Below are 12,460 nucleotides of genomic sequence, written 5' to 3'. Positions count from 1 at the left end.
TAACACCAGGAAATCTGGTAATAGATAGTGAGGAAGCTTTAATATTGAATATATTACGGGCAGAATGGATTAACTTCTGATGAGTTCATCTTCTGCTTGATAGTTTGAGTATTTCAATGAATTACTTTCTTTCTTATTTGCTTTCAGCCAGTGGTGTGCATTATCTCAGAAACTATTACTAGCATGGTTGTGGAAATATGTGTAGCATCACAATGGACATAAGTAGCATCCATGGAAATAGTATAGCATACCCATAGAAGTGATTGTACTTTATCCATAGAAATTGGTATAGCGTAACCATTGAAAAAGCGTAGCATAACAGTGGAAATGAAAGTCGTGTAAATAATGAAAAGATGAGTATAGTGTTACCATTGAAAACGGTGCAGCATAACCATGGAAATGAGTGCATAATCATGAAAATCAGTGTAGCATAACCATGGAAATGGCATAGCCTAATCATGAAACTGGTTGTACTGTAACCATAGAAATGAGTGTAGCATAACCACAGATATGGTTTAGTGTATTTATGGAAATGGATGTAGTGTAACCATGAAAATGGGTGGAGCATAACCATGGAAATTGTAGAGTATAACCGTAGAAAAAAGTGTAGCATAACAATGGAATTTGTATGGCATAATCATGGAAATGGGTGTAGCATAACCATGCAAATTAGTGTAGTGTAAGCATGGAAATGGGTGTAGCATAACCTTGAAAATGAGTGTAGTGTAACCATGCATATGACTGTAGAGTAGCTGTGAAATTGGCATTGCGTAGCCATGGAAATGGGTGGATCATAACAAAGATAATGGTATAGACTAACCATAGAGCAACCATGTAAATAGGTGTAGTGTGACAATGTACATCAGAGTAGCTAATTGATCTATATATCAACAATGATTCAGGTTGATTTTCAACAATCAATCCATGTTTTAATTCCAATCTATAATTCTACTTCTAATGTCTATCATCTGGATAATAGGTCATCTGGGTCAAGAGCAGACCAACTCTATGTACCAGTGTCCAACACAAACTCTTACTTTGAAAGTTGGGAGACGACCAAAAACATCTTTTTGAAAAGTGAGAGCAACATGTACCCTCACTGCAGTGAAAACTACACCTAAGTTTCTAGATGGTGTTGTAAACCTTTGTTTTTAAACTGTCTGACCAGCTCAAAGCTACATAAGCATAACACATTCTCTGTTACACCAGTATCTGCTCCTGCTGAAGGCACTGTATTCTTGTATATGAATGTAAAGCATGTGGCACAAGCTTTACATAATACAGGAGGAATCATTCATAATACAACAAGAATATCTGAATCCACCTACTCAAGGCCACAGGCATAAAACCAAACGGAAAACTGACCAGGTTATCACTCTCCTCACACACATAGGCTGCACTATTCACGACGCCCTTTTGCATGTTTTGAGTTCTGCAGTCCTGCCATGCCTTGCGTGCCTTGCGTGCCTTGCGTGCCTTGCCTGTAATATGAGTTTGGGTTTATTTGTCAGTCTTGTTTGGCTGGCTGAAGAGACGCTGCCCGGTGAACAGAGGGCATGTACTGATTATTTGGACGTCCAGCACGTCAAAACAAAATCAGCCCACTAAGTTTTCCCATGGCAAAGGCCAGTAGGAGGCTACCTAATTGCACAGTGGTGAAAAACAAGTGCCGATTGGAAGGAATTCCTGAGATTAAAAGGCTGAGAGCCATTGGGTAGCTAGCCAAGCAGAGACTAGTGGGAGAGTGCAGAGTGCTGTGAAGTCAGACTGATATTTGGCACCGTGTCTGTATGTATGCCAGAATGAACATGAACTCACGCGCTGACCTTTCATGCCAAAATACACTGCACAGATGTATACAGTACTGTTTACACACACAAACAAGGTCAGAGCAGAGGGCAATAAACAACTCACTGCATATATATATATATATATATATAATATTATTATTTTTTGGTTCACACAGTTTGTTCGTTATTTTATGGTCACACTGTTATTACCTTATTATTACCATTTTATTACCTTTCTATTTCTCTATATCCCTTGATTTTATTCATTCTTTTCTACTCTGCTACATTAGAAATGTGGGTTGTCATTCAGTGTACATTGCCAAAGTTTGCCCCCTCCCCGATCAAATGGCGTGTTTTGTTTGTTTTCTAAGTAAAAATTAGTACACATCCCCTACAGACAACACTCATTAATACAGAGTTATTGTTTATTTGCTGAATTTAATATATTGAAAGAAAATCATGTCATGCACAAAAGTTATGGCATATTTTAGATGTTATGTTTTTTTCCAATGTTAAACTCAGCAAAAAAAAAAGAAATTGTGCACAAAATTTGCTCAGAAATGCCATATTTCAGTTTGTTCACTTCTTTTCACATAAACAATCAACAAAACATGTTATTTGACCAGCGATGTTAAAACTTGTATACAACTCTCTTCTCCCTCTCTCTTTAGGTGCTTCATCCCAAATGTATATGCGGCTCTTTGTACGGCTGCCTTCGTTCCTCTTATCTGTTTGGTGGGAGTGCTGGTGGTCTTCATCCATGCCTACCATGTCACACAGCAGTGGAAGGCCTATGATGATGTGTACAGAGGCCGCACCAACAGCTCAGGTGTGTGTGTCTGTCTTTCTGTCTGTCTGACAGTCTGTGCAAAGTTGTATTTAGTCTTTGCTTATGCTTTTGCTTTCCTACAGATAAGAGCTGTTTTACAAAGTGAAAGCTGATAGTCAATGAAAACAAAAACTGAAAGTAAATTCATGGTGGTGCTTTCCAGGGGAATATTTCATTTCACTGTGTAATTTTCACAGCCTTTTGATTTTTCTCTTGCCAGCCAAAAGTATCTCTCTCTCTCTGCCCTTATCACAACATATATACAGTACAGTGCAAAACATTTTAGCCTTCTAAGAAAGTTTTATTTAACAAATATTTGTTTCCTGCAGTACTTTTTTTATTTTATCAGCAAACACAGTAGTATTAGAGTAAATACAAAGAACATTAGTAAAATGAATAGGGAATTTTATGTACATCAGTGTGCTTGTTTAACCTTTTCCAAATCTCCCCTAAAGGAGCACAGTCTTATCTGTAGTTATCGTCTTACACTTGGTTTGGTAATCAGCCCCTCGTCGTGCTGGTTAACAATGGCAGAAATCTGTGATGTAGAAATGGGAGAGCGGATACATTTGAAAACAAACGTCCTTCTAAGTAGCTCACAATATATCAACAACGTTAAAAAAAAACAAAAACAAGAAATTCTTGTTAATGTTTACTGCCTGAATGTTTGCTTGCATTAATTCTAATGTTATAAAGTGTTTTTACAAACAAAAACTATTTATAAAGACTTCGGCACAGTATTATACAGAATATGGCCAAAAGTTATTGAGTTCATAATGGTCTTGGGCTGTTTGTTAAGGATTTGGTTTGGCCTCTTAGTTCCAGTGAAGGGTAATGTTAATGCTACAGCATACAAACACATTTTGGACAGTTACTTGATTCCAACTTGGTGGCAACAGTTTGTGGAAGGCCTTTTTGTGTGCACAAAGCAAGCTCCATAGAGACATGGATTGATGAGTTTGGTGGGTAGGAACTCAAGTGACCTCAACCCCACTGAACAACTTTGGGATGAACTGTCACGTCAGTTGCGAGCCAGGCCTTGTCATTCAACATCAGTACCTGACCTCACAAATGTTCTTTTGATTGAATGGACACAAATTCTCAGAGACAAAGTCTAGTGGAAAGCCTTCCCAGAGGGGGCCCAACTCCATATTAATACCTATAGTTTTTGAATGAGATGTCCAACAAGCTCATATCAGTGTGATACTCGGGTGTCTGTATAATTTTGGTCATGTTGTGTATATGTGTGTCTCTGGTATGTGGCATGTTACTACATGAAAAGTGTGGAAAATCATTCTAATCTGGGATTTCCCCTCATACAGTCTGTTCACTAGAATGTACACATGTACTACTTACATTGCTATCATTCCATGTAGTGCAAGCATGCATTTTCACTTTTATTCAGGCGGTAAAATCATGGTGTGCAAGTGTTTCATAGCATCAGCTGTTCTGTTCAAACTGAATTTTCCTCAGTTCCTTAAGTACAGGTTTTAATGTAGTATGTAAACAATGACAGATTTTTAAAACCATTCACTCCCTAGTGCAGAGGTTCCCAACCTTTTTTAACTCGCAGCCCAAACAACCGACCACAAGATTTTACAGATCCAGATCAGTTAAAGTGCAAATATAACAAAATAATCAATGTAGCCAATCAGTGTTGCTTGTTCTTATAATATAATGCAACACAGAAAACACTAAAAAATAACCAAACATGTTTTTAACTCACCTAATGAGTTAGCTGATGTTATTTGGAAGCTACCAAGTGCTAGATGACATGCTGAAGAAATGAAAGTTGCAAATGGAGGTCTGGCTCAGTTCAACAGGTCAGTAGGTTTAGATGCCTATTTGTTTAGCCTCCAGTTGACGGCTTAATTTGTTTGGCTACAAAGCTTCATTTAAAAAACAAAAGACCTCTGAGCATTCAACTCAGAGCGGTAGGTACTTGTTTTCTGTATTCAGACGTGTGGAGCCCAAAGGCCTTTACACACCAAATGGAATTTATTCGTGCAGTATTTTCAGACGACAGTAAATTAATTAGATCACGTCTGTGACTGATAATATCCTGCACACCAAACTCAGTCTTTTAATTGTGGAAAATGCAACATTATTTTATTCACACTTTCTTTGATATTTGCAAACTTTCGCCTGTAGCAGGATTCGTTTGTCCTCTGCTTAATCACCAATGGGTGTTAGCATCTCCAAAAGCAGCTCTATTTTTGCAAATAATTAGTCTACTTTAAAATAGTATTTGGTTAAATGTCTAGTTGTTTATAAAGAAATAAATGAATGAATGAATTAATGCGATTAAATAAACAGGGTATTTCAAACGGACAGATCCATAGGCTGGACCACCAGCCACCGCATTTCAGACTGAGAAACGCAAGAAAACAAAGTATATACATCAAAACAAAGAAAAATACAGCAGTGAGTACTGTGCCATGACAAAAACAAACAGGCAGAGTGCGTTAAGGTGACAAAGATATGCGGCCCCCTAGTTGGCCACAGTGGTGCTGCTAGGGGACCGTGGCATGCAGGTTGAAAACCACTGCCCTAGTTTATACAGTCATTATATGGAAACTAAGCTGCAAAAACAGCCCATTTGTTTTTGTTTCATGATGAAAACCAGTGCATTTACATGCATCTGCCTATTCTGCTTAGAGCAGTTTACACCCATTTACACTGAAGCTATAAGGAGTGTTTCAGCCTGTTTTGAATGAGACACAATACAGGGCATATACATCTTAAAGGAACAGTAACAAAAGCAGCCTGCTTAATTATAAGGGATGAAGTGAGGTTGGAAAACAGTCATGTAAAAATGAATTATGACTGTTTTTGCACACAAATGTCAGAAGTGAACCTTCTAAAATACAAGAAAAATGTAGGAAATGGGCAAAAGTACAATCTCAGAAAAATATAGACTTGCCCTCTGGTAACAGTAAATTATGCTGACAAATGTATCATTTATGTATAGCTATATGCATTTGTGTGTGTTGGTGTGCGTGGGTGGTCGGGGGCTCCCACATTCTGTGTTAGCTTTCCCAGTCTGTTCTGGAGCGTGCTTAAACTACACAGGGCTAATCCTCAACCGCATAGCTATTTTAACAGTGGACTGCGGTGCCAGCCCACCCGCCTACTGATCTGTCACCCTCACAGCTTTGCACATAGCTCACTGCCACACGCACACTTTTGCTTTGACTCATGAAGCAACAGTTGGCAAGACCTTAAAGTGAAAGTTTGGCTAAAACAATGTAATGTACACAGTTTCCCTCTTGCCTCAAATATAGTCAATGAGCCAAGATGCGTTTGGTGTCTGAAATTTGCTTCTTTAGTTTTGCACTGAAGCTATGAGGCTATTATAGCTAACTAATGAAAGCCAGCCCACCATTTAGCATAAGCCACACTGTTTAGAGACAAGTGTAAGATGATGAAAGCCTGAGATTTGCACAATGCTAACTAAACGGTCTATGTTGCCATTACTTGTTAGCTACTTAAGCCTCGTAGCTCCAGTGCGGATTTCAGACACCAAACATGTCTTGGCTGCTCAACTGCATTTGGGGTAAGGGTAAAATTGTGTAAATTAGATTTTTCACTAAAAAAGCCTCCGGTAACCTCAAAACCTCAATACTCCTAGGCTACACACATCTACACAAACAGTGACAGCATGCATGAAATCCTTTTGTTTATCTGACCTCCACTGCTTGTGACACAGACTTGTAGTATAATGGTGAGGCCAGCATCTTTAGATGTTCACTATATCTGGATGTTCACATTGTCAGGGTTTCCCATGAAATCCACCAATGATGTTTCTGTTGTTTTATGCAAAAAATCATAATTTGTTTTTATTTTTGACCATTTCTCAACCTCTCTTTATCCTGTAGTATTAAACAGGCTGTTTTTACTACTGTGCCTTTAAGATGTAAATGTGTAAATATTCTGATTTATATTGTGCCTTGTTCAAAAATGCAGTCTAGCCTAAAATACTAATAATTAACTTCAGCATGAATGAGTTAATCTTAGTTAATTAATAATTTTTGCTACATTTAGTTTACATTATGTAATTACTTTTATGTAATTATGTTGTTATTATATAGTTACTTACATACTGGATACATTTTCATTCATTGTATAGTTTACGCTCCTTATATAACAGTCTGCATCATTCATCATTTTGGTGTTTGCTTCGATATTAACAATTGAAAAAATATGGCAAAACAATAACTTTCCATCAACTTGAAATCATAACTAGAAGGGGAAGGTTTGTAAGTGAACTTTCCTAGGTGGTGCTAAGGTGTTGCTTTGCCATTACTACAGTATCCTCGGTGGTTGTTAAGATGTTGCTTTGTTGTCCCAGGCAGTTGCTAAGGTGTTGCTATGCATATGTAATCCCAAGTGGTTGCTAAGATGTTACTAAGTTATAGCTATGGAATCGCAGGTGGTCACTAAGGTGTTGATGGGCAGTTACAGTGTTATTCCAAGGGGTTGCTAAGGTTTTGCTAGGCCATTGCTATGGAATTCCAAGTGCTTGTTAAGGTGTTGCTATGTCGTGCTATAGAATCCCTAGGTGGTTGCAAAAGTGTTGTATGGCCTTTCTTTGGTATCGCAGGTGATTGCTAATGTATGTATTTATGTGCTAGTATGTATATGAGTCTGTATGTAATGTCTGTGAGGGTCAGTGTTAGAGATGTTCTTCATCACATATGATCAGTCCCATAATAAAATGAAGAACACTTAAGTTGGCTTTGTATATAAATATATATTCTATACACACACACACGTGGAACCAATTGAAAGTTTTGTGTCTGCACTTTTGACACTCTGCTAAAATAATTTCAAAATGTAATTAGGGCTGGTAACTAATGCACGGGTACTGCTAGATGTTTTCCTGTCAATAGAGTGCATCAGTAGTTCACTCAGCCCTTGCATCCACTCCCAGTGTAGGGAGTGAAGGAGCACCGCTGACTTTGCAGGTCATGCCACAGACAGAAAGAGCCAAGCTTATGGTCAGGGGCAATATGAGTGCCTCCCTCTGTCTCTGCTTTCATCAGCCTTTCAAAACCACCGTTAACCTCAGCCAGGGCTACTCACTGTAACCATGCGCTATTGAAAGGTGTTGAAAGAGCAACTGTTGGAGTAAAAAAAGAATGACTTTGCATAGCTCTGCCCTTGAGATGTGCTGATATTCCACAATGTCACTTTCCTTACCCTCAAAAGAACTTCTGTAGAGCTCGAGTCACCGTCTAGCCTCTGGGAAGGGTCGTTCTTCCAGAAGTCGGTGTGGAAATAATTACGATATGAGAGGCCTATTTAAAGCTTTAATTTGCCCTCGCAGTTGTGCATTAGGACTTTGAGAAAAGTGGAGTGCTTTCACAATGTGCTGCGTTTTTCCTGGAAGAACTCTAGGCTAGCAGCTAATCCCCGTCCTCTGTTCAGGCCGTTTGTTTATGTGCTGGCCTATTGCTGCAGTGGCCGCTGTGGTATAAAGGTTATCAGTCTGTTCATTTGAGCCTAAAGCAAACAGAGAGTTTTTTTTTGTTTGTTTGCTAACAGTGAAAGTTTGATCACATGAAATGATGCAAACCTGCCATCCTACTGGCCTTTGTGGTCGTACACTACACTAGCAGTGTGGTAGAGGGCAGACTGGTGAATTATTAACACATTGCTTTTGTCCTGTATTTATTGCTAACATTGGTTTCCTGAGAGCAGCTGAATGACCCATTTTTTGTTATTTTGCTTTTTTCCCTTCATACTTTCTAGAGCTGGAGCTTTTGAATTGGCATTAGAAAAGGGTCCAGCTGCATAAAGCGCTCGTATGATAGAAAACTGAATTTTTCCTACTTTTTCAAAGTAAATTTTGATTTAAGATATTGTTTTAAAATGTTCTATTCACTTTCCAGTCCATACAGTCTGTATATGAAAACTAGGCTGCATTAATTGTTTTTCTCAAATTCATGTCTCATTCTACCTGCTTGTAGGCCTTCCCATCACATGATGCTGTCAAGCTGGGAGGGTGTGTTCCCTCAAGACATGTAAAGCCACCATAGCAACTTTTTTGAGTTCTTTCCCACTCAGAGAGAGTAAGGGAATCCCGGCTACGGATGGCTGTGGCGTCGCCAAAGATTGAACTCATGATTGCCCAAAGACAGGACCAACATTTAGATTGTTGCGCCACTCAGGAGTGCCAAGCTGTTTCTAAACATTTCCAAATTCCAAGTTCCACTGGTGCCCATACATGCCAAAGCCCCCATGTTTTACAAATGAGGTGGTCTGCTTTGTATCATATTATCTCCTCAATCCAAGCTGCTCACAAGGCAATGGAATCAGGTGTTTCATCAGTGTATTTGGGGCACTGAGATTGGTCACTGCTCTTCATATGCTTCCCTGACAGTAAGTTCAAGATGTCTTTCTTTCTGTGCAAGATTATTTTTCTGCACAATCTGAACTTCTCTGCTTATGTAATACACGTTACTTCAGGTACAAAGTCTAGGTCCCTGATATTGCATGCACAACTGTTGATAAAATCAAGTACACCTCTTGCATCTCTTGCAGAAAGCCAGCAAGCCTTCAGCTGATAAATAGGCACGCACTGAAAGTCTGTGTCAGCTACTACCTGCTTTGGATGCAAACACTCTGGGGATTGACATATCTTCTGACGTCAGTTCAGATCAGATAGCTAGCTGTAGTTTCACGTTCTAACAAGCCACAGCAGCCTCATAATCAGAGCTACCCAGCATTACCCCAGCCTTACCTGCCCTGTTCCAAACAGACACTGTCATTCATTTTTTCACAAATATTAAGAAACAAAGAGGAATATAGCAGTCAAAGCAGCTTTCAGGACTAGAAATCTAACACCTTGTTTTCCTGAGTTTTGATAGGGCAGACAGCTGTTCACAGTGGGCAAAGAACTTGTCTGCATTTTATGACTGTTATTGTACTTTGCACTGAAATTGCTCTTATCTAGATCTAACAATGCTATCGTTCACAGGTGTGCAAGAGAGAAAAGGAATGAAGGTGCTTAAGCACACAAAGCCAAATGGTTCATGTTTTCTTATGTCCCTGATGGCTGGCCTTGTTGTGCTGCAATTGTAGCTATTCTTATATGAAAAGTGCCTAGAGAAAGAAGCACTTTAGGCCATGAATGTCAAAACTTCACCAAGGAAAAACATTTCTACAATAATGCCAATTTCTATTTCTGTTCTATATATTGTATCAGTATGTTAATGATAAACTAATGGCAATTCCCGTCACCATTTTTTGGCTATTCAAAGCTTATAAAAGACATTCCATTGTTTTATCTGAAGCTTGTAACAGCAATTGTAATATATATTTAACCTTGTATGTGGGAGTTTTATATTGACTCTTTCAGTAAAGAGCCCTGGTGAAGAGCTGTTGACATCTGTTAGAAACACATTCATATTCACTCATTAACATTCAGTGGGCTTATGTTCTATTATGTCAGTGGCTAAGACTTCAGTTCAGCTCCTGAAGTCCTAACCAATGGGACCGCTCACTATGTTAGGTAGTGTAGAGAAAGCAGATTTAGCCAGTATTAAATAAGGTTTTGTTAAAAAAAAATAGCCAAATTCATAAAGATATCAAAATTCTGTTAGCATTTCTGTTAGCCTAAGACCAAACTGAATATCTGTAGCTCTTTCGTTTAAACCTAAAAATAAACAACAGAAAACAATAAAAAATGAAAAGGCTTGAGTGCACACAGTCATTAAAGCAAAAGAGGGACATACCCAATATTAAGAAATTCTGAAATTCATGTTACAATTCTACTTTTAATTCAAATTGATAATTTCACTTGCATTTAAAAGGCAAAAAGAATACATTTAGAGAAGAATACAAAATAGATACAGTTTCACTAGTGGTCTTAACTTTTGGACCCCACTATATCTGAAAAACCTAAGATCTACTGAATATAACATGATATGTCAAGTAAAAAACTATATAACTATACAATAATTGTAATTTGCCAAAATTACACAGATAAAGCCTGGAGTTTAAAGGCTTAATTCCATGAAGTTAAATATTCTCAGTTCTAAGTAAATGGCAAGATGCTCAGATTTCTTCAGAGTTCAGGCTCTTCTCAGGATTAGTCTCAGTCATTAGCAGCCTAGATGTTTGGTTTTCTGGTCTGGCACTGGAAGCGACGTTTTGATTGCATAAGACACTTTTACACCCAAAATCATGGGTTGCTATATTTTATGTGCTATCTGTTCTTGAGTGCTTCCCAAGACCATCTGTTTCACATTACTCACCCTTTGTGTCTTTACAGCCTCAGTGTTTGCATCAAACACAAACTACTATCATTATATAATGCTATTTCAGCGTCATTCACAGATATCTGTGTACGGTAGTAGGCTTATGATAAAAAAAATGGAAAGTCAACAATAGAGAACTCATTGACCGCTTTAATAGAGAACATTCATGTAATGTACTACATGTTCACCAGGTTCAGACATTAGCGTTTTCCACACTAATGTGGTAGGCAATAAACACTAGAAGAGATATATGGACTTGAGAGAGAGAGAGTGTTCAAAATAATAGAGGGCAAAAATGGAAGAGCAAATGTTCCCTGCTACATCGCATCAGGACACAATGCCCTCTGGCACTTTTCACAGCATTTTATGGTCTTTTTCTACCTTGCAAGTTTTCCAGACCACATCCTTTTTTCAGGCGCATCACAGGAACATCATGCACTGCTGATCTTGGACCTGCTGGAGAACTTGACTTTTGCATGACCCCTTGTTTTTTGTTATGCTTAGCGCTACAGCCGCATGCTATTAGCTTTCCCCAGGGAGACAGCAGGGCCTCGGAGGACGTGGCGTATGGAACGTCTGGGGTCAGAAAATTGGCAAGCAGCCAAGAAAACTCCTCGCACTCTCGGCCTCGAAAGAAGAGCGGGGTGTCCAAACGTTGTACCCACGCACACACAACCGCACACACAGATCAAGTGTTCAGAGCAGGAAGAGAAGAACCTGCTTCCAATCTAAACCCTATTTTGGATGTTCTTCCAAACTTGCGAAATCTCCTACTGCTCTAGTGTATCACTTACCAGCACTTCTCCATTCTTCCAGTTACTCCTTTCATCTCCACGCCAGGGACGCACTTCTCCACCATCTCCCTCCGTTCTTCCACTGGTACCATGCAGTCTTTTTCCCATAACGCTAGAGCGGGCGGCCAGGCGGATGTTAGCTCAGCAGGCCCGAGACAAAGCAGGGCCTTTTTGAACCCCGCGGCTGGGTGTTGGGACAGCTGCTTTGGCATATTAAACAGAAGCCACAGCGCTGTCTCACATTACAGCCCTTGTTTTTGTCCGCAAAGACCCGCTGTGCTTTTCTTCCCATGCTGAGGGGTCTTGTTCGTCCCAATAAACAATGGACACTTTCTACTGCTGTCCTTCTCCCCAGGGATACAAACACAAACACATGCTCATGATACTTTTGTGGAAGCCTGTGTTGAAAACTTGGAATAACGATCTCATGGGCCCTCTTAAAAATTGACTGTACCTTCAGTGAATACAAAAAATAATGTTGTACGCTCTTAAAAATTATGGTTCTTTAAGGGTTCTTTATTAAAGAAAATGGTTCTAAATAGAACAGTGATCACTCAAAAAACCCTTTGTATGATTAAAGGGTTCTTTGCATCGTGAAATAGTTCTTCAGATTGATGGAGAATGTGTTGTATGTGGTTCTATATAGCATCATTTTGAAAAGGGTTCTGTATAGCACCAAAAACAGTTCTGCCACAGGTACATGTCAAGCTTGTAACAATACAAGCTTTTTTGGTGCTATATAGAACCATATACAACACATTATCCATTCTGAAGAATGCTTTC

General features: G+C 39.0%; 1 protein-coding gene across 1 annotated transcript in view; it reads left to right on the top strand.

The window, feature by feature from the left end:
* adgrv1 (adhesion G protein-coupled receptor V1) overlaps positions 1-12,460 on the top strand; it is a 223,078-nt gene that overhangs the window by 176,921 nt on the left and 33,697 nt on the right. Inside the window, 1 exon segment of the mRNA XM_036598204.1 lies at positions 2,462-2,619. Within this exon segment, the coding sequence (XP_036454097.1) occupies positions 2,462-2,619 (158 nt within the window).

Source organism: Colossoma macropomum, unplaced genomic scaffold (assembly GCF_904425465.1).
Source record: "Colossoma macropomum unplaced genomic scaffold, Colossoma_macropomum, whole genome shotgun sequence".
Taxonomy (NCBI): Eukaryota; Metazoa; Chordata; class Actinopteri; order Characiformes; family Serrasalmidae; genus Colossoma; species Colossoma macropomum.
Note: the sequence above shows the minus strand (reverse complement) of the source record. Positions and strands in the feature narration are given on the sequence as shown.